Here is a 24081-nt window from a genome sequence, read left to right on the forward strand (position 1 = left end):
GTGAACTTTATATATTTTTTCACACTAAGACCTGCGACAACCACTCATGCAAGTACTTTTTTGCACACAATATTAATAGATTCCCTGAACTCATTGGACTATCTGTAAGTGTTTGCAGGGTCAGGGCCTCAATAACTTGGTCAGTAAGGTATGTGGGCAACTTTCAAAGTACCTCTGGTGTACCAAAATCATTTTGCTAATGGCCACATTGTTTATTATTAAAATGCCATAACTGTATGGATTGGAATAGCTCCATGCAGGATGTGCTTTATTTGATCTAAGCATATTAACACTTCATGCTTGTTAGGATTTTAAGAAACTTACCAAAAAGAAAGCGTGGAGGTTATTGTTCTCACATGTAGTTCATTCAAAGATACATGAATTCACTTCCAAGAACAGTTTATCATTAAATAAACTTTAAAAAAAAACAGATAGCACTTCCAAATGCTCTCTTGCCCTTTCTTTGAGACTTCAAAGTCTAAATTTAAAGCTATCTAAAGTAAACAGTCTGTACCACGTGTAAACATACATTTAAAATTCTGTGGAACTTTAAACCTGTCGATTCATTGTTTTCTGCTCTCACAAGTAACTCAGATGACTCTCTTGTGTTTCACCTATTAATACATGCAGTAAATGTGACTAATATTTTACTAATGTCAACACTTTTAGTCCCATGGCTTTAAAATGCATATTTACATACTTATTTTTGGTGGGGAATGTAGGGTTTGGGTGAAAGCTACCATCAGGTGTTATTCTATAAGGGCACTGCAAAGACCTCTTCCATCACACTTGTTGCTACCTTCAGCCCCACCTAACTAAGGAATACCATGGCAGAAAAGCAGCTTGATGAAAAGCACTGACTATTTGAAGTATTTTCCCTTTCTACAGGTTTTTATACAGAATGGGTTGATCTGATCATCAGTGAAGAGAAGAAAAAGGAGTTGGATTTGCCATTTTCTACTCTTTATTATAATTAACTGTGCACTTACAATCCCGTTTTTGGATGGTAGCTCTACCAGGAGTAGCATGAACCACAGCAGTTAGAGATGGAAAAGACCTGTTAGGATACCCATTTCATCTCCATACAGATGTGTAGTATGGCCACTCAAAAGGGCATACAAGATATTTAAGCTAATCCTGTACTTGAGTTAAATCAGGCCAACAAGAAGTAATAGGGAGGATTTCTTACCTGAACCGACTGCAATATCCTGTTCCACAACAAACCTTCTAGCCAAAATCCTTTTGAAGCCATGTAAGCTTTTCAATCTAAGAAATAGGATAAAGAGGAATTCTTTAAAATGATTTTTATTTTATTTCTAGGTAATGCCACATATACTATATTAATTGCAAGGCCCCTAACAATGAATGTGTTGAGCACCCAGAGTCACATATGTTAAAAAAAGGCCAGTAAATCTTGAAAACAAATCAAGAGAACATTGTTACCTATGTCAGAACAAAGTATTTAGCACATTTGGATTAAATTGCTGTAAACAGATCTGTGCTTCAGGTTAACTGTGGAAGCAGCTTTCTATCTCCTCTGTCATGTGGCTGCACACCACTAAGCTGAGGGCTCCCAACACTGCCATCTGCCAGCAATTTCAACACACAACATCTTTTCTTTTTGCCTCCCAGTATCAACAAACCATAACTTTTATTATATATGACTTCATATTAATGGACCTTATTCTCCTTGTGCTCATTTGGATGCAAATGTGAAATATGGTGTGAAGGAGCAGAGAATCAGACCTGATGATCGGCTCATCTCAGAATTTTTAAAGCTTTAGCTGTTGGTCAGCAAGCCTTGAGAGAAGGATGTAAAAGCCTCCACAGTCACTCTTCCAGGATACGTTAACCTGTACTTGTCCTCTTTTGAACAAAGTTATGAACATTGACAAGGCTGCTGCTGCTTAGTTGGATCATATTAAAATAATCTTCTTGCCTTATTCTGTATGTATTAGCAATTTCCAAATCTGCAAGAAAGCTCTCTTCATTATACAGGGTTTCTATAATATTCTAAAAATAGCTTCATGCTTCATTATGTAAAGTGTTTCTAGTTTAGCCTTTACCTAGTCCGTCCATCACCTAATTTAATATCTGGGAAAATGCAAGCTTTAGTCTGTTCCACAATTTCACAACAAAGCAGTATCTCACATATGTCATTTAGTGCGTGATTTTATTAACTCTTACGCTTTATCAGCCCTACCAGATGTTCAAGGGTAAAACTAACACAAACACATGTAACTTACACAAAACACCTTTTATTATCCCTGGAAGACAAACTATTTACAGCAGCTAAGTAACAAAAAGAAATACAAACACACTCTAGCTTATTCTGTTTGTTTTGCCCGTGGCCTGCTTAATGGCATCCGCTAGCACTTCCATAGTCAAGATTGTGACGTGTCAGCATTTCTCTTAGAGTTCCCATTTCACTAAGTTCCAGTAGTTGAGATACAAAACTACAACTATTTGTTATCTCCATTTTGGACTGATAGTTTTTCCTCCTACATTAACTTGAAATAAATTTCTAGCTCAAGAATCTTTGTTCTATTTAGGTATTTATTTATTCATTTCTTTTTGTATTTGTTCACTTAAAACTGGCAATGATTTCAAGAGTTACTTTTAAGAGTAATCACTGCCCTCTTCCTTGGGACAATTGATTTTTACTTTCATAAAAAATGTAATTAAAGCAACCCAGATCTGAAACCTTGAGGTATGAAGATTTAAAAGTAGCCAGAAGGATTTTTAATATAAAATTAAGTATTTTAAACATTGTTCAAAAAAAAAGAAGGAAAATGAGATGCTGGGCACAATTTAGTTTCAATATGCATTAGAGGGGTAGTTTAGAAGAGCCAGAATGAAAATTAATTTGATACAATGTATTTATATTTATTCAAGAATTCTCATCAAAGAGCCTCTTAGAGCTAACCTATTGGGAACATTTTCTTTCCTAGTGTTGTTTTCTTTTGTATTTAGTTGAATTAATTCATATATAACTTTAAGCCTTGATGTAGTTTTCAAGAAATATTTGGAGTGTTTATAGGATCTCGTTTATATGAGTTATCTTTGCTGATTATTTCAAAGTGGCTGGAGATATGTCTGCAACATCTCTCGTATATTTTTAGGCCTTCCCCAGAATTTATGACCTTACTCTTATGGAGGAAATGTGGTTATGTAAGAAGAAGTTCTGTTTATTTGTACTTACCTATACACTTAGTGAGTAATTCTTTGAAATTATTAGACTATTCACATACTTTAACGTAAGTGAGTGAAAAAGTGTTTGCAGGATCATAATTCAAATCAGTAGTATTCAGCAGTGAAAACCTAGAAAGTCATTTAATGGAGTTAGACAGTACATAATAAAATACTAACAAAGGACTGTGTCCTGCATGGAAAAAAATATATTTGTATCATAGCAATGAAGCATCATGTCTCAATTTTGATATGTGTACCACAATATTATTGCCAGGAAAAATGGGATAGATACTACAACTTTCTGTGATTTAACACCTTACCAATATTTTCTTTAATAAGCATTTAGCTGGCACATCACATCAGAATTAGTCAAATCAATAAACCCCATTTTAACAAACACCATCACACTCTTAAAATATTTATATAAGATAAAAGTCATCTCCACACCAATGTTGTTGGTCTTTATTAGTAAAATAGAAGTAATTTAAATACCTATGACTGTATTATTTGTAACTGTGCTATACATCACTTTCATTATATATTTGATATCTTGTAAATGCATAGTTAAAGATAGAAGATAACTTCCTAAAGCAGTCTATTCTGTTAGTTCCCGTTGTACTTCATACATAATTTTTTCCGGAGTGATATTTCTTTCCTTGTTTTGAAAATCATAACAACTATTATTAAAATGAAGAAGTTAAGTAACATAACACATAAGTTCATGGTACATTATATCAGTTAATGATGCATAATAATAAAATCTAAGGACACTCACAGTGGAGAAGGTATCTGCATGTTGAAATATAAGGATGAACATGCTATTTGACCCATTACACAAGAAAATAGCAATCCATGAGCCCCAAAATAAGTGAATTCTGAAGATTTAGGATGCTTAAGAATCTAAGAGTGAAATTTCCAGTATTTTTTTTTTATTTTTGAGTCTGCCAGCAAAGCAGATATGCACCAAGAACAACATGATGCCAGCACAGTTAATACTTTACTACTGAACAGAGAGGAAGACTCACAGAAGAAACATTTGAGAGGTGCTTGTGTATATTACACCAAACCAGAAGTGCTATCAGTTTGAATGGGGGTGTTGGTTATAGCTTTGTTGGTCTAAGGACATAGGCAGACTTGTCTGACAACAGTTTGAATGGACATCCTGTAGATGTGAAGCTTTATGTTTTAAAACAAATTAATAGTGCTACTTGTTTTATGTTTAATGTGAATTTTAATTGCAGGGATGAGACCTAGCTACTGCCACACATAGTAGGTGAGTGTTTATATTGCTATGAGTTAAAAGTTCTGTGCGGATATCTGATAGCAGAAAATGTTTTTCAGTGTCAGACTGATTCTATGGAAAGGTATCACAGCCTGAATGTATTTCGAAACACGGAACTAAAAACTGATCTTACACTCACGCAATCACATGATTTTCTAAAACTGGTGTCAGTGAGAGTAGCATTTGATATTTTACATGCTGTAAGCAAAATAAGATAATAAGGGCCAGATGCTTGACCTAATGAGGGGGGAAGAGGTGGAAAGACTCTGTAGTATTGGACAGGTTAAGGCAAGTGGCAAAGTGGAGCTAAAATGCCATCTTTTCCTTCCATGCTAGGCTGCACTACAGGTAGAACTTTAACTAGACAGCCCTCAATCTGCTTAGTTTGCCTGTATCTGGAACCACTGGAAATCTCTCTAAGAAACCTGGCAAAAAATTATGTTGATTATAGTAGCATTCATTTTCATTCATCATGATTCAGAGAGGAAATAGGACACAGGTGTATCAGCGGCAGCTGGACTTCTCAGCATGTCATGTTATCAGGAGGCTGGTGGGCTTAGAATTTAATGTAAATGTTATCTGAAGCTTCATTTTCTCCTAGATTTTCAGGCTGTGAAAAGATGGTAATCCAGTGTCCAGCCCACTTTGTGCAATCTCAGACACATTAGTCTAAGAAGAGACTCTTCAGTGGATAAACTTCACAGAGCTTTCACGCACAGTTTTCTTCTTATAGACATTGTTTGATGGAAGAGGAGCAATTAGGCCAAACTAAAAGAGAGTACATTTATAAAACATGTTGGTATGTTTCACTTCATAACTGCTCTTCTTTAGTTATAATGGTATTGTATACTTTAAGGCAGCAAAATAGTTTCCTCTAGTTAACAAAATGAGATATGATGTGAGTTAAATGTGTAAATGCAGCTCCTGACCTCTCCTGTCTACAGCAACATTTGCTAGAATGAGATAAGTCACTTTTCCTTTATCTTAGTTAAATTCTTTGCTGTTCCTTGGATGCCACTGATGTTTCTTTTTAGCCTGAAAGCAGAGGTACTCCCATACAATGCATTTTTTATTCATTTCTCAGACAGAGGGTATTAATTTTCAGTAACTTTCCAACTTTGAAGGCAAGACTCGAGACAGAAAAAAATATAAGCAGTGTCACTCAAGGACTCATGATGGTTGATTTGTTACATTTTAAAACTTATATCAAGCTGTTCCTTTATATAAATTCTTTCCCTGCATGGAAAGTGTGATGCTGCTGATTACAGATATAAAGCAGAAGTTGTTTTGCCAAAACCTGCAATGGAAGGTTTTTTCCAATGGGGGTGGGAAGGGGACATTCAGGCAAATCAAAATATATTCTGTAGTGGTTTCTAGATCTACATCTACAGGGTGATCCTGTAATTAAGCCATTAAGAATCCCTTTCCCAGAACAAATGTATACACATTGCATGCACAATATGTATATAAAAGAAAACATTTGCTGTATGACACATATAATATAGCACACATATTTAAATGTTATCATGAACAATACATCTCAATTAAGTCTTTAGGGCAGAATCTGACTTAAAGACTCTAACTTTAAAAGCCTCACTGGGTATTCCCTTAATAGAATTACAACTACCATTCCTGTCTAAAAAGCCTGAATTTTGTTTAGACTGAAGGCAGGTGATATGGGTTTAAATAGATTTTACTTTTGCAATTCAGTGAAAATCTTGTTTTCATCACTGTAAGATTGCCAGTAACATGTTGGATAGTCCACATTCCTTATCTGTGTTAGCTACTTTCCAAAGTGAAAGGGATGGAAAATATATTACTCCAGAGCTGAGGAATTAATCCTGTGTTATCTTTATTTTGGGACTGTTTTATATTGTATATCAGCAGTGTGTGTTTTTATATTAATTGTTCTTATCTTTAAAAAACAAAAACCATGAAACACTAATAAGTTTGTGTTTTATTAAGCAATAGAAAATCTTTCTATACACAAAGGTTTTGAACTCTTTGGGAAAATGGTAGTAAAACTTAGAAACACCTGGAAAAAAAAAATAAAAGAAAGCAAACCGTGCATCAACCTAAAGACCCTTTTCCAAAGTGTCATGGGAAGAATTTATTTTAAAGAGTTTCCTTTCCAGGAATGAACCATCACAGTTTCAACATAGTTTCAACATAGTTTTGTGAGATGCTTTTTGCCAGAAAATTACATTACACACATGTTAACCTACATATTGTGTAGTGTGTATGTGTTTTATCCATATTAGTATCCAGAAGAGCAAAATATACACCTGCAAACAGAAAATGTCAAAAAAATCTAAGAGGCAAGGATTTCTTAGGGTGATGCTTTTTATTGGGCCAACTGTTTAGTACGGATAAAACAAGACAAGCTGTCCAATGCTTGCACCTGACCTGAAGTTGATATACTTTTTTGTTTTCTAATGCTTTTCCCCCCTGATGGTTCTAGGTTTTTTACTACTATTATCCCTCAGGTCTGACCTGATGAACAACATGTCTTGCATTCGAAAGCTTGTCTAGCTTGATCCTAACTACATGGTTGGTCCAATAAAAGCTACCACCCTAAGAAATCCTTGCCTCTCGCATAACTTGTGAGCCATCACAGCTTCCACATTGCTCTTACACAACTAAAAAAACCATCGGAGCAGCTGCCACAGAGTGATCACTCTTCTGATCACAAGAGATCGCTCTTAGGATCTCTCAAACTGCATTGTCAGTTTTAAGAATTGAGACATTGCCCACACAGGAACCCGCGGATGTGAGCTTTCCAAACTGGAGCAAACGCACAGGGTTGAACGGGATGCTGATGTTGTCCAGCCTGTGGGAACCAAAAATGGGGTTATCATATGGTGAAACTCTAGTGAAACTTGTGATTTGAAATCACGGGTGAAACTGTAGAGCCCCGCACCTTATAAAGTCATTGACAAAAGGACACTACTTGGTCAGAAGAGGCAAGTGTTTTCCATTTGCTTTGGCTTGGGGTCACCCAACAGGGGAAGCAAGAGGGAACGGGACTCAAAGTGCTCAGCAACACCCTCAGCTTTTGTTTGAAACAGTCGGGATTTGAGGAACCTGAGGGGAAACACTTGGAGTGGGGAAGGAGTCAGAGAAAGGGTCCAGTGAAGGTGCCAGCTCAGGCCCCCTGGCTGGGGGGGAAGCGGGCTGCGGGTTGGGCCGCAGGTTTTGCTGCCACTGGAATAAGAGAGGGGGCAGCAAAGGCGGCGGCGAGGGAGCCGGTGCCCCCGCGCTGCGTCCCGCGAGGAGCCGCCGCCGGTGAGAGGCGCAGGCTGTAACCGCAGGCGGCTTCGGGCAGCGCTGCCGCCTCCTCCGGTGAGACCCAGCCCGCCAGCCCCCGCTCGCCCTGCCTGCCGGCGCCCGCCGCCTCGGGCCGGGGAGGGGAAGGGGAAGGGGAAGGGGAAGGGGCCGGCGGGCGGCGGCTGCCCCTCAGGGACGGGCCCCCTGGCTTTGCCCTTCGCGTCCGGGCGTGTGACAGCGGCGACGGGGCGGCGTCCCCCCGGGGACGGGAGCGCGCGCGCGCGTGTCTATACACGTGTGTGTGTGTACACGTGCATGTGTGTGCGTGTGTACGGGGTGGGCAGGGGGCGGCTGTCAGCGAGATCCCTCCCGGCCCAGCCCAGCCCGGCCCGGCGGGGAACTCCTGGCAGCCCCGCGGGGGACCCTCCTCCTCCTCCTCCGCCCGCCCGCCCGTCCCCGCCCGGCTCCAGCTCCGGCTCCGACACACGGAGCCCCGCTCGCTGCCTGCCTGCGCGCCGCGCCGCCGCCTCCCGGGCTCGCCTGCAGCCGCGATGCCGGGGCCGGCCGGGGTGGGCGGGCGACGGGGCGTCGGGACCGCCTGGCTGCTGCTGCTGAGCCAGCTCGGGGTGCAGCTCTCGCTGGCCTCCTCCTTCCTCACAGGTAAGGGCGGGCGAAGGGAGCCCCCTCGCGGGGCAGGCGACCCGGGCGGGCTTGACAGCGCCGCTCTCTCCGCCCTGCAGCCCCGCGGAGCCTGAACCGGCCCCGGCCCCGGCCCTCGCGCCCGGCCGCGGCTCCTCCGCCCGGAGGATGGAGAGATCCCAGCCTCCTCTGGGCGCGTTCCTGCCCCCTCCTGAGAAAGTTTTTCCTCACATCCGACCCAAGCTTCTCTTGGTGCGCCCTGAGCCCCTTGCTCCTTGTTCTGCCACCGCAGAGCATCCTCTTTGAAACCCCCCTTCAGCTCGCTGAAGGCTGCTATTAAATCCCCCCTCTCAGTCTTTCCTTCTCCAGACTAAATAAGCCCAGTTTCCCTCAGCTTCGGCTCACAAGTTGTGTCCCTCAGCTCCCGGACCATTTTTGTTGCCCTCCACTGGACTCTGTCCAGTTTGTCCACATCCTTTCTGTAGAGGGGGAACCCAAACTGGACACAGTACTCTAGATGTGGCCTCATTGGTGCTGCTTCTTCCTCCTACTCCTTCTCCTCTTCTTCCTTTTCCCCTTCCCCTTCCTCTTCTGATAAAACATTGTAGATGTAGTTAGGGCTTTGGAGGTAGGTGAAGACCTAAGCTCCCTCTCCCCCGCCCCATAGTGAACTTTACATAAAGAAGGATGTTGAGTCCATTTCTAGGAGTGTTAGGTTTCACAAAGCAGTCCCAAGGGGAGAGAATACAGGGCTAACCAGTGATGGGGCCTTGAGCTCAAGTGTGACTCCACCAAAAAAAAAAAAAAAGATAATGCATTGGATGCCTAGGAGTGCAGTAATGGGACCTCTCCATCATTGGAGTGACTAGGCATCTTTCCACGGACTGTGACGGGCTGTAGGTGGAATCAGTGTGAAAGCATCACTGCTTGCATGAAATCCTCATTGCCGTGGACATGCCAAGAAAAGGAAAAGCATCTCTTTGCCGTAACTGAGCATCCAGCAAAGTCTAGGTCTTGTACAGAATAATAATAAAGCTACTTGTAGCAAAATGCCCCTTTGGAAGTGAATAGGTTCTCTACATTTATTATTCATGCTCTTGGTTAAGACAGACAAATAAAGAGAGAAATTTAAAACTGAGGGCTAGGGACTGTGGAATGAATTAAATTTGAATTTAGATTTTAAAGCCAGCCAGCCAGCCAATGAATTAAAATTTGAAAGTATTTTTTATTTTGATTTCCATCTCAGGATCTGTTGCGAGATGTGAAAATGAAGGGGAAGTGCTGCAGATACCATTTATCACAGACAATCCTTGCATCATGTGCATTTGCCTGGTAAGTTTGGATTTCAGATCTTAAGAGCACTTCACCCTAGTCTAAAAGTAACTGTACAAAGGCAACACATTATATAATCAAGCCTTGGGTATCTGTTGCCTTTATGTAATACAAGGTTATCTCACTGCTGAGCTAACCAGGAAATATTGCTGTCCATTATCTTGCAATCATATCTTGGACTTTAAACTCATTGACACAGTCTTATGAGTGACTTTAATATGACATTGTGACACTTACTGTTCACTGCACTCATTATGTGAAGTCATAGCAAACACTGTTTTCTCAAAGTTGAAAGTGCTTCAGTATGAAAGAGTCCTGTGGAGATCTTACCTACAAACACAGCAAGGAGGGTAAAGTGCAGGGGGCTTGTGGATGCTACTGCTTTCAGTCTAGCTCTACCTAATGTCAGACAGTGATTGCTGAAAAACTGCACAAAGGATGAAAGTAAAGGATGCAACAAGTTAATAAAGCCATAATATTAAAATAACTTAAAATAAAAAACCTTTAGTTTTACAAGGATAATGCAGTATATATTCCAGTCATCCCTAACTATATTGTAATAAAAGGACAATGCAAGCACACATGATGCTTTTATCAGAAAGCTTTTCTCTGAAGATGACACTGTTATTAGTTCTGGGAATTCAGCTGCTCTAGTAGTTTACAATGATGCAAGTTCATAGTTTTTCCCTGAGGAAATATGCCATATTCTTATACTGGCTTTCAGCTAAGGAAATGCGCTCAACCTAAGACAAATGAGGGTCCATAAGTTGCTGAAAAATAAATTGGCATGTATAATGTTGTTAAAAATGAAACCAAATCTTAGCTTACTGTACAATGCAAAGAAGAAATGCATGTAAACATAATTTCTCATCCTCTGAAACATTATTGCATGTTGCAGAGGGTGAGGAAAGAGGTGTACTTTCTGATTATTACCTGTGCAATGATTTCCCTTACTTGACTTAATAACAAGGAGCCTCCACTCTTATTAGTGATAATATTTCTAAAATTCTCAGCACTATAGTAGCTTTATATATAGAAAAGAATGTTTCAGATTGCTTATTGGGAAGCTGCTCTATGCAGTTGCAAGAAGCACAGTACCCCAATCCAAAACACACTCAGTTCAATGTGTATTGTTCCATTGATTTCAGTGGATTTTGCATGAAACCCGATGTCAATCTTTAGATATTAATAAGAAAGAACAGATAGTGTATATTTTGGGAAGAAAAGAATGGGATGTAAAGAGTAAAGAAATAAAAGGGGAAAAAGTGTGTTTTATAATGGGTTCTGGATCTTATCTTTCCCAAACATCTGTCACATAACTCCTGCAAAAGGAAGCAAGCAGTGAGGAAGCAATTTACATGGGAAGGAGCAGAAGCCCTGTGTTGGATTAAAAGTAAAGCATGAAGGAAAACACAGACACACACACACACACACGATCCTCTTTACAGTTTGAATACTTAAATCACTCAATGCACTTCTAGAGAAGGTGAAATTAACATGGCATGAACATAAAAACATGAAAAAATACAAGGCCTTTGATGTGCTGATTTGCAATCAAGTATTCCTCACATCAGCTATCAAGGATACTGATGGAACAAAAAGTCATGGGGGATCTAACTTGTGTGATAGTCATCCTTGTAGTATGCAGCTACAAAGAAAGATTCTTCAACCATCCCAGGAAGGCAAGAATTTCTCATTGGCAATTCCATAATAAGAAGAGTAGACAGAGAATTCAACAAAAGGACACAAGAATGACACCCCTGCTTTGCCAAACTGGAGCAAAGCCACAGGATTAAATGGGATTATGAAGTTGTCTGCATATTGGAACCAAAGATGGGATATCACATGGAACTAACAACACAACTTATAAAGGACCTCAGGAATCCTGAAAGAAGAGGAAAATTCTAAGGAATTATCCAAAAGATTTTTTCAATTTCATAAGTGAAAGATGACAAATGGCAGGTGAATCATTGGCTGCATAACTGTTGTACAACAAAGATTTTTTTGTGTGGAATACTGAGCTACTGTACAAAGGAGACAGTACAGATGAGAGCTTGTATCTCATATCTAGCTTGAACCAGCATGGGGACAGTGTGGTGGGGGGTGCTAAGAAAGTGAATATGGTACAAAGTCAAAACCCAGCATATTATGGACACATCAAAACAGTGGCAAGAAATGCAAAGAGAAAACGTTTTCCAATTGCTTATACATCAGTGTTGGGAGTCAAACAAGGAGAATAGTTAATTCTCAGCGATGAGGAGAATTTTGATAAAATTGATATTACAGAAAGTAGATATGCTTTGTATTACTAGAATGTTAAAATTATTGATTATGATCTATTTAAAAAAGATAGCATAGGTAAAAGGTTTTGGGGAGTGCCATTTTATATCAAAGATGCTATTACTTTTATCAGAGTTACTGACAACTCAAACTCTCAGTATTTAGAGCAGAGGTGTAATGGGGCACGTAGGTAGCCTGGGTGGCAGCTATGTGCCAAGGCAGTATCAGCTGCTGGTCTCTTTTATGCCCCTTCCAAAGTTGGTGCCCAGGTATGGTGCATCTGTCACCTTCTCCTTTGTTATGCTAATGTTTCTGAATAAACATGATCACTGATCTAACAGTAACACCCCAAATGGGGTATGAGGTATTGGTGAGGTCTGTAATGGACTGCTGAATTCAACTAGGGTACAGGATGAGATATTTTTTAAGCACCTGTATATAACACAAAGAAAGAAAAATTTTTACACGACTTCTGTTTGTGAGAGGTGTGCTAAGAGGCTTAAGGAGCATTAGGAAATCAATAATGGGCACATCTACTTGTGCAATTAATGTGTATGAATAAACTCCAGAGCTTATTGCTTTGGAGCTTTTTTCATGCACAGCACATGGAATCTTGTTGGAGGAACCTGGACTGGATGGGGATCCAGGGGGTCAGCCAGCCAGCTCAGGGCTGCTCAGGTAAGGGCGCCATGTGTAGCAGTGAGGGTGGATGGGTTAGAGGTGGGGTTGGCTGGGGCATGAGGGTGCATCAGTGCAGAGGCTGCCTGTTGGCTAGCCCCACACTGAAGAATGCTGTGCCCCACCCAGCTAGGGAAGCATCTACATGTGCACTGCTGCACAAGAAAAAAAACTCTTCAGTAGGGTAGCACTTGCATTTTACAAGACTACCCTGTTCTTGATTTGTTAGTTTTGTGCACCCTAAAAGGGGCGCACATGTAGATGTTGAGACATTTGCTGCGCAGTTAACTAGTCAGCTGCACAGTAAATGTCTTATGTAGACACACCCAGTGTTTCTAAAATTAAAGTTGATGATTTTCTAGTACAAAAGAGATTGAACCTAACATGAGGTAACTCTGTTTTGGATCTTGTTATGAACAATAAAGATGAATTAATCACTGGACTGGAAGTTACTTTTGGCTTAGGACTAATGAAAATGAATTGATTACATAGAGTATGGGAAAGCAGTGGACTTTCCAACTAGTAATGTATGCATGTATGTATGTACGTATTTATCCATACATACAGTGGATGTTTCAAATGTGGTAGTATCCCAAGGCTGAGGAAGAACTGATACATAATTAACTGAGAGAAAAAATGTAGGTAGGAAAATGTGAATTAAAATGAGCATTTCTTAATAAAGAATGCATTGGGTAGTCAGAAAACCATGATTCCAATGTCAAAAAAGAAAGCTTTGGCTAATATCCTAACCTGGTTCACTTGTGAAGTCAGCAAATAGAAATCTAAAAAGCAATCTATAACAAATGAGTGGGGGAAGCGATATCAATCAATATAAGTTAGAAATTATGTCATGCAGAAAATTGATAAGGGGAACTAAAAACAGAGAAAATCCATAATTGTCATGGATAAATACAATAAAAATGAGTTTTTAAAACATATTAAGTGCAAAAGAAATCTCAGTAATGGTATGGACCTGTTAATAGATGGAGATGGTACAATTGTTAATGATGTTGCAGAAAAGGTAAAAGCATTCAATAAATATTTCTGTTCTTTATTTGAAAAAGAAGTGGGTTGTTGTGTTCACATCACAAAAGCACTTTCTAGTCCATTAGCAACTAAGGAGGATGTTAAGCAACCTCTCTAGAGATAAATATATTTAAATCAGTGGGCCAGATACTTTGCACCCAGCAGTCCAGAAAGAGTTGGTTGTGGAGATTCCTGGATCACTGATGTTAAATTGTAATAAATCTTGGAGCACAGTGCAATTTCTAGAAGACTAGAAGAGCATTAATGTCATGCCAAAATTTAAAAATGGCAAGTGGGATCACCTGAGTAACTATAGGCCAGTTAGTCTGACATAATTCACAGCCACAATCATGGAAAAACTGACAAAAGATTCAATAAATAAAGAATTAATGGATGGGAATGTAATTAATACCAGTTATGATGGTTTTATGGAAAACAGGCCATGCCAAACAAACCCTGACTTCATTCTCTGAGCAGATGAGAAGCTTGATTGACAAAAGGCAAAGGGATAGATGTAATATACATAAACGTTTGCAAGACATTCACTTAGAACCACATGTTATTCCAACTAGACAGTTAAAACTGCAGTATCAGTTTAGCCCACTGGATCAAAAACAGTGACAATTAGTAACAATTTAGAGAGTTCCAGCCATTTAATTTATCAAAAAGATGGCTGAAAAATGACTTGATAACAATGTATATGTATCTTCACAGGGGGGGATATAATTGGGTATTAAAAGGCTCTTTAAATATAGCATCACAAAAACCCTTAGCTGGAACCAGAAGCTGGAAAAATTCAAGTGAAAAATAAGGCACAAATACGTAACAATGAAGATGATTAACCACTGGGATAAACTACCAAGGGAAGAAGTGGGTCTTCATCCCTTGATGTCTTCAAATGACATCAACGTAGAAGTAACTGAGTGAAATTTAATGGCCTGGGATACACAGGTGATCAGACAAAATGATCTAATGGTCCCTTTTGCCTTAAACTCTTTTATGACTAGGAAACAGAATGGACCATCTCTGTTAGGCAGCATATTAGCTACGAGGGTAATCTTATAACGCTATGGAAATCTTATAAAGTATTCTTTTGCTCTTGCATATTGGATGGGATTCTTGCTAATTGTTTACAGCATCAGTCATCTAATTTACAAAGAAGCTAAAGATGTCATAAGTGACTATATACTAATTGTTTTAATATGACTTTTTACAACAACAATATTTTGTGTTGCTCTGTCTTCCATCCAATCATCTTATCATACTTTAATTAATTCAGTCTGGCAGGAGCTGTGCATTAATATTCTCATTTTTGCAGACAAAAAGTCTAACAAAAAGAAAGAGAGATTGTGACTTGCTCACAAAAAGTCTGTGGCAGAAGTGCAAATAGATACTCCAAAGGTTGAATGATTCAACTATCAAACCATCTTTCACTCTACATACCTTGCCTCTATGACATGATGTGGTAGATTAATTTTCAGTTTCTCACCATGCTGGAAGGCAAGCTAACCAGATGCTTGGTCACTTTTAGATCTGCTCAGCTGAGCTCACTTGAGGGTCTAGATAGGAAAAGGTGGTTTTATACCAACTCCGTGATTTCTAGGGTTTGAAACTTTTAATGTATGCTTGGCTGCCAAGATCCCTAAGGTTTTCTAAATGCTAGGAGCATTTGGGCTAAATACAGGCAGTCAAAAAGCCTGATGCTAAATCAATTTGATCTTCACAGGTTAGTCTAAACTGCTTAGACTGAACCTATAAGTAAGTGAACAGACATTCATTTTTTATTCCAGAAGTGGAGCCACATGCTACAGTGGCCTCGGCCAGGGGAGTGCTAAAGCATGCTTCCTTGCTGGGCTGTAGCAGACAGCTTGGGTAAAGGCTAGCCCACCCACTCTATGATGGGGCGGTTAATGGGGGAGGTGCAAAGCATCCTGGGACGCTGGGAGACTGTGAGTTGACTTGAATCTGGATAGGATCTGGGACAGAATTTCTATAAACTGATTTATAACCTAAATTAGTTAACTCTGATACTGCATTCATCCAGGTTTGTCTTGAGCCAGTTTTGGGTGTTTTGAAAGAGGTTTGTGTGCACTGAGCTGCTGCTGTGTTACAGATTTCAATCAGTTTCCAATTACTTATACCAGCTGATATGTAATTTCTGTTCCTAGCCTATGAATTAGTGTGGTGACATTAAGTAAAGATATGTTTGAACACATTTATAAATATGACATGTATGCCAACAAAATATCGATTCGGTTCAAGGGACTAGTTGATTTTGCCTGCTAGTAAGTGTTTTAGGACAATTGTAGATCTTAACAACAATACCTTATGTAATTTGCAAGAACTCCTTTCTAAAAGTCCTGACAGGCCGATGGAAATCAAGTTTAAAACTATACAAGAAAACAATAAAAATCCCTACCACAGCGTAAAGAACCTGATCATGTCATGTCTGACAAACTTGAAGTTTTACTTTCGTTCCCCAGATATTGGATTGAGGCTATTGGAAGCACAGTAAATATGCTCCAAAACCAGGTATATAAACCTGAAGACCCCCCTCCCTTCATGCATTATACTGTTTTGAGTTTTTCAAAGCACAGCTATAAACTGAAGAGTTGAGATTTTAATGGAAAAAGGTAGAACTAAATGTGCCTGCTGAATGTTAGAGGGTATTCAAACTAGAATTCCTTTATTTGCTTGTTCTGTGCATTAAAAGTTCATGGAATGTTTGAAGTTAAACTTTGGTGTACAGTGAATTGCCAAATTTAGCTGAGTTTTTGTTGGTACAGCCTTTTGGCAGGAAGGTCTCCAAACCTGAAAATAGGCTTACATCTGATATCATAGGATTTGCTTTTTAAAAAACATGTACTTCAATTTAAGTTTGGAAAAGACATAAAATGCTACAGTCCATCGGAAATAGGTGAAATGAGAGCCTGCGTATAATTATAGTGCAAAAATTTTAAAATCCCACAAAAACCACCTTAGCCTGAATTAAACTTTTGATTCTGAGTTTTTCAAAGAGGGAATGATCTCATGGCAGTGATGATGATGATGGGTGGTGGTGGTGATGGTGGTGGTGAGGAGAGTCATGTAATTTCATCCTCATTTATCATCATCTGGATAAACTCTGAACACTTTGCCAAAAGTAAGCAAGGATCCAAGAATAACCCATTCATTGGCTGGTGATGGATGTAGCTTTAAAATGAATGGGCCAAAAAAATTCAGCATGCCAGTTCAAAAGTATAGGTGAGAAGTGAGTCTGTTGTCCTTAATTACAATGAAGTGGGTGACTCAACTCTAGGCTGGTAATTAGATGGCCTGCTGGTTGTAAAAACCTATCTTTCATTTATTAGATTGGCAGCAAAAATTATTTGCATTCTTTCAAGAATAATACAGGTTTGTTTATTCTGTGCCTTTTTGTGTGGAGAGGAGAGATTATTTTTTTCACAGTCCTTAAGTAAAATATGTATATTTTGTGAAAGGACAGCTGATAAAAGCCAGCAGTGACAAACCACATCTAACCCCATTCCATTTTGCTCCCCTGTGCCTTAAACATGCTAGTTATACCTGAGGAATAGTAATTGTACCTCTCTACCTTTTATCACCTAAATCCAGAACAGAAGGAAACCTATGTGAGCCAGAAAGTGTAACCCAGTGTAGGAAACCTGAGAAAAGTTTGGAGACAGGAGCTCAGGAAACTAGAAATCAGAGCTTTGCTTGGCGTGAGCTTTATTCAGCATGAAACATCATTCTGTAGTTTAAATTTCCACTTTTGAATCCAAATGTGCAATGTAGAATCTGACCTTTGCTCATAAAAATTATGTTAAATTCAGTGTTGTAAAACCTAGTGTTCTGCCTAGTTTGAGTCAACTGAATGGTGATACCTAGCTTGTTGGTGTCCAAATTTTAAATCAAACAAATGAAAACAAACAAACAAGCTCTTCACCACTACACCCATTCCAAAAAACAGGAAAGCTAGCTTAGCCATTTTCTGCAATTCTTTACCCATTAGATTTTACTGTATAAATCCTGATTTGAGAATGGATAGCCTGCCTGGGAGCAAGTGTCCGACACATGTTCATGGAAGACGGCGATGTTTAATACATCAGGATTCAATTTTTGTTGTGTCAAGGTATAACATGGTCCAGATGAATTTTAGCAGAATAGTGCATATTGAAAAAAAATCATAAAATATATATTTCATACTTATTTTATTTAATATAATTTCAGTAGTTTACATACTTCATCTAAAGAACCTGCCAAAATTACATCTTCTTTCATTTTAAATGGTTCTCTGCCTTTATTACTATACAATATAATATAGTTTTCAGCTTTACATGTTAAAATAAAGAAACAAAAGAGTGTAAGGAACAGTAGTTTAATGGTAGTTTTACTCCCATGCTACTTCAAAAAGGAACTTTGTTACTATTCTTGTTTGAAAGGCTGATGAGTTAATGACATTAAAAACGTAGGTTAGTTGTTTACCTGCTCTGGAAGTAACTTGATTTGGTTGAGTCTCTGAAGGGATGAACTGGCCAACAGGCTTCTATATTTATTCTGTGACATACAATAAGTGCACATAAAACCAAATCATGGCTTACTTGGTTCATATGCACTCTACCTGCACATGATAGAATATGGAGTTTTGCACGTCTTTAAGGTTTCCATGATCAGAGTTGAGAAGCTTTTTGATGCAACACAGTCCCATAATCAAGCCATGAAAACTTCATATAATCTCATCTGTAATCAGTTTAAGTATGTGAAGTGCTTTGGAATCCTTCCAAATGAAGAAACTGTATAACTATAATTTGTTAATTATTATTAACTAAATTCTCTTTAATGGAGTTTGGGCTTGACTTTGATTCCTTATATCTCAACAATGTATTCAATTAATTCATTAATTATCTTTAAAAATTAGATAGTTGATTCCAAACACCGAATTTGGAAGCCTTTCTACAGAATTTGGGTGCTAAGTGAACAATGTTGATTTTCCTATTTCTGCTGGTCTCATCAGTCAGATCTACTTTAGCCTGCTCACTGTTGTATACTGAAGCCTGGGTCTCCACACAGAAGTGTTTGCTTTTGCACTTCAAGTTATTATGTTTCATCATGACATACAGTTTTGTGATGTTGTCACAGGACGCCATGAGTCATAAGTGATGTGGCTATAATGTCCCATAAATATACAGCAGTGGAGATAGGTGAGGCTTGAATAAACTATTTGATGTTACCCTTAGACCTTTTGTGATAGTGAATAATTCACTACTTGCATATCTTCAACAGTGAATTTGCTGTGCTGAGCAAATATGCATATGCAGGCAGTGCTGGGTTTGATATGGATCTTGCAAAGCTCTGCTGGAAAACAGCTGAGGGTAGGATTACTCCACTGAAGTTGAAGATCGAATGTAACAAGTACATGAAAGAGCTTCACTTTGGTATAATTAAAGTCTCTGAAAACTTGAACACAAAAAAGCATAGTTAAAATTAATAAAAATACATGGAAAAACATGAAGGGAACAAAAATCCCATAAATTAAATGGAAAAATGTAATAAGTTGCAAAGGTCTTTGGGATGTGTCTAGAATAAGTGCATAATAGATCTACGTTAAGGCACATTTTTATTGCCAATAAGAACAATATTATTAAGGACCTGGTCTAACATCAAACCGCAGTGTTAAAGGCACACAGTTACCTGTACATAGATTTTTATAAGCTTTCAAGTTTCTTCCATTGACTTGTTAATTGGTTTTTTAAAAATTATGATCCTGTAACTTAATGGCTCAGAGTAGCAGTATATCTGGGGTTCTGCTTTGTGTTGCCATATGGAAATAATCTTTCTTTTTACAAAATAACAGATTTAGGTTTCCCATGATATTTCAATAGAAATTTTTAGACAGGCACAAAAGTTAATTTAAAGAAAGAATAAAAGAAACCCCAAAACAATATTTTTGGTGGGGAGAAGAAGGGGAAGGAAAGATTAAAAATTATCTGATCATAAACTTAAAAAGCCACAGTAAAAATAAAACTATATTGAATAAAAGTTATTTCCTATATTATTATTAAATAGTATTGATTATTATTAATATGTGATAACATAATACATCGCAAATATTATCATGAATAATATAATACATCGATGCAGTTATACATATATTAATTATTATTAGGTACTACTAATACTATCATACTGGTATTTGATCACCTCATCCTGTGACAACTTCCATTTTGACTTCCTGACATCCCCCTGCTATCTATCTGACTACAGCTAAACTTCTATTGTCCTTCTTTTACCATTCATTTCCCAATGTCATAGAATCATAGAATTTAAGGGCTGGGAGGGACTTCAAGAGATCGTCAAGTCCAACCTCCCTGCTCTGGGCAAGAATACTGCTGAGATCAAATGATCCCAGCAAGGTGTCTGTCCAGTTTCCTCTTGAAGACTTCTTAGGTTGGGGACTGCACTTGGGAAGTCTATTCCAGATTCTGGTCACCCTTTCTGTAAAGTTCTTTCTTATATGCAACCTGAAGCCATGCTGTAACTGTTTATGGCCGTTGCTCCTTGTCCTCCTCTGGGGTGCCCTGCATTCTCTGTTAGAGGATGGTTTCATGTTGGATGTCCATGGCTAGTGATTCCCTCTATCTTTCCACCTTCAATGTAATTAAATTTAGAAACCTAATCCTACCTTCCAGAGTGTCTGCAATTCTACTCAGCTTCATGTTTTCTGCAAATCTGCTAACTCAGCCCTATCCTCAAAAGATGAATATTAATGAAGTTATTAATAAAGATATTTATTGTTGCTGGGCTTATGCCCCAGGAAACCCCACTTGACACCTCCAGAGGAGGAGAACCATTAATGGTGGTCTTTGAGCACAATGATCCAACCAGTTATGTATTCACTTTTCCATACTTTCATCTAGACTGTGTTTCCCTAGCTTACTAAATGATGGTGTCATGGAAAACTGTGTGTGTGAAAAACCTTGTTAAAAATCAAGATAAGCTCCATCTGCTGCTTTCCCCACATCTATAGAGTTCATCATCTTGTTGTAGAAGGAAGTTGGATTGATCAAGCCTGAATTGCTCTTGACAAATCTTTGTTAGTTCCTGATCACCTTGCTGTCCTCCAGACACTTAGAAGTTGATGCCCTGATGATGTGTCTCATAATATTTTCAGGTACTGAGGTCAGACTGACTAGTCTGTAATTTTACAGATCCTCTTCCTTCCTTTTTTTATAGATGTGCACTATATTTGCCCTTTTAAAGTTATCCAGCAGCTCACCCAAATTCCATGACTTCTCAAAGATAATAGCTTTGAGATAATGGCTGTGCCTTAGTCCATAGATTATGGCAATGACAGCCAATTCCTTGAGTACTCTAGGATGAATCTTGTATACCCCTGTTAACGTGACAATATCCCAGTTTTCTAAGTAACCTCTAATTTGTTCCTCACATACTCCAGGCTGATTACTTCCTTCCCTGTCATTGCTGCCAATTGTGATCATCTCTTAATAAATGACCTTATTCATGAAGGCTGAAGGAAAGCAGACATGATATACTTCAGCCTTCTCTGTAACATTATTAGATTGCTCTCCTGACTCACAAAGGAGCTTACACTTTCATTGGTCTTCCCTTTACTTCTAACATAGTTGTAGAGAACTTTTTTGTTGTCTTTCATGTCTTTTGCTAGCTGTATTTCCATTGTGCTTTGGCCCTTATGATTGTCTTTGTGTATGCCTGTGCTATCTTCTCATACCTAGTCATATTTAATTTTTTGTAAAATTCCTTTTTCAGTTTCAACTAATTGAAGAGTTTTGTGCTTAGCCAAATCAGTTTCTTTCCACATGTTTTTCTTTGCCACTTTGCTATGGCCTCTACAGTCATTTATAGAGAATACCAAACATGCACTGACAGTACTAGGCTCCTTGCAAAATCCAGGGACCCAGCCTTCAGCATACTTATCCTGAGTAGAGGGATTGTGTTAGTGTATTTCAGAGTTCAAAGAGGGCCCATCTTGAAGTCCTGAGCAAATTCCCTGAGGGCTGCTGATTTAGGATTTGCTTCTGTCCTCCATGTTTACTGTTGGCTAATTCCAGGAAGTTCTTTGCCCAGCTTAGACACTGTTTTGGATCCCATTGTGATGTGCCTAACTCTGGTTTTTTATTCTGCTCTGGCCGCAGGTGCTTAAAAAGTTAAATATTGTAGCACCTAACTGTTAGGTTCCTAACTTCTTTTTTGGGTTTTGCTGTCAGGTTTAAACCTGCAGAGTTTTATACAGTCGCTTAGTTTTTTTGTGTTGTGACTCATTTAACTGATTTCAGTGGAACTTCTTGCATTCTTGAGGTGAAACACAGATGTAGGTCTTTGCAGGATCAAGCTCTTAATATTTGAATGTGGGAGAACTGGCTAGATAGTTTGGATTCCTGACAATCCAGAGGCTGCAGTAGGATAAGAGTGTTGTAGCTGTGATGGTCCAGGGAGTATGCAAGAAATAAGGTTTATTTGGTAGTATTTTTAATTAAATCAACTGAATAGTTCGGAGAGAGATTCAACTACCTGAAGAAGGGCACTTTGTGCCTGGAAGTTTATTGAACATCTTTCCTAACTATATAGTTGATGTAGTAAAAGATATTACTAAATAGATCCAGAGGCTAAAAGTGTTTTTATTTTACTACCCTCATTGTTATATTCTATTATATAATTGTCTTTAATTGGAATTGGAGCAGGCTCAAAGGCTTGAAACATTGTATGTGCTTCAGGTGCTGTTCTTTGGTCAATAGCAGACAAACATTTGTGTTTCTTTTTACTATTTTTATTTTCAGAATACTTAGTAGTGATTTGAAGAACTACAGAAAGAAGAATTAAACATCTTAATTCCTTGATCTTGTTTCCTCCTCCTCTCATCTGTCTGAGTCATGGCTAGTGATTATATGTAATTGAGAAGGTTGGGAGGGCGGGAGAAGAATTAATTGATAAATAATTGTTTGAAGACAGCATGATGACGATGATTTCATGATGCCAGTTAATGAAGCACCTGCAGGCTCTACCTTTTGGAATTTATTGCTACAGGAGAGGATCATGAAGTCAAATTTTGGAGGTGTTTTTTAAAAAGCCATTAAAGAAACGGGCATCTGCAGGAAAAGGTCATTATGGCTCATACTTCAGCACATATCAATGATTACCTCTGTGGTAGAAAATATTTTCTCCTGCATATGGCAGTGTGCCACTGAAAAGTTTTGTATTTATCATTTCTTCTTTAAAATATCTTGTGTCAGCTGCTGCTGGAGGCAGGATACCAGACTAGATGAAATGGATGATTTGATCTGGCAACAGCTTTTGTTCTAAAAAAACCCCCTCTGTTTTTCAAATATGCCATGTGCCATTTAATTTGGATACTATAGTTTGGTTGGGTGTTTTTAAAACAACACTTGAACAATTATGTTTTCCCTTTTTAAAATATTAAACATATAGCAATGTAAGCTTTTGTGTTTGTTTTCTGTTTTAGTATTTTTTAATAGGGGGCCTGATGGCCTGTTCCTGGGGCCTAGTACTACCTCACCAATTTAGCTTCCTTATACATCTGTGGAGCAGGCAAAACATGATGATACTGACATTTAACAAGTAGCTAGTGAACTCCTGTAGAATTATTGTTTGTTTAACATAAGAATTTAGAGAAGCCAGGAATAGGGCACCTTGTATGCAGTTGTTTTTTGACTGATATATAGCAAGATCACTAATCTTCAAAGGAAATCTTTTTTACCCTGAAATCATCTGTAGTAGGTCAGGTCAGGTCAGTCCTGAGGCTGCTGCAACTGTTGGGGCACTTTAGAGGCTGTAACAACCCTTCTCCAAGCCCTGTGTTTGGCTAGCTTTCTGCACTGTCAGTTGAAGCCCCATCGTTTTCTTAATACTGGTACATCTTTTTCTCTTTCCCTCTACTGCACTCTGCATTATGGTGTTGTCAAGGGTGTCTGTTGTTCTTGTGATATGTCCAAACCATTGCAGCTTCGTTTGTCACACAACCTCCAACAATGGTTTGTAAATTCCAATATCTCAACTGATTTAGTAGATTTAATAGATTTCATAGACATTAGGGCTGGAAGGGACCTTGTAAGATCATTAGGTCCAGCCCCCTGCCCATGGGGCAGGAATTCAGCTAGGGTGAAAGGATCCCAGCAAGATAAGTATCCAAAATGTTTCTTAAAGTGTTCAGAATAGGTGCTTGCACTACCTCTGGGAGGAGTCTGTTCCAGGCCTTGAGGGCTTGGACAGTAAAGAAGTTTTTCCTTATGTCTAGCTAAAATGGTTTTGCAGGAGTTTGTGGCTGTTGGACCCTGTCATCTGTAGGGGTGCTGATTGACAGATTCATTGGTCCACTGCTCAGTGTACGAGGT

General features: G+C 38.8%; 1 protein-coding gene across 2 annotated transcripts in view; it reads left to right on the forward strand.

Moving 5' to 3' along the window:
* The first annotated feature begins 8292 nt into the window (after positions 1–8292).
* Positions 8293–24081, forward strand: part of BMPER (BMP binding endothelial regulator) — a 220837-nt gene continuing 205048 nt past the window's right edge. Inside the window, exons 1-2 of one of the 2 annotated variants that reach the window (XM_019538495.1) lie at positions 8293–8401; positions 9627–9712. In XM_019538495.1, the coding sequence (XP_019394040.1) occupies positions 8293–8401; positions 9627–9712 (195 nt within the window). Of the gene's footprint in view, positions 8402–9626; positions 9713–24081 lie in introns of those variants that run through there. The other variant, XM_019538505.1, reaches the window with a different exon arrangement.

This window comes from Crocodylus porosus, unplaced genomic scaffold (assembly GCF_001723895.1).
Source record: "Crocodylus porosus isolate Cpor-Errol unplaced genomic scaffold, CroPor_comp1, whole genome shotgun sequence".
Taxonomy (NCBI): Eukaryota; Metazoa; Chordata; order Crocodylia; family Crocodylidae; genus Crocodylus; species Crocodylus porosus.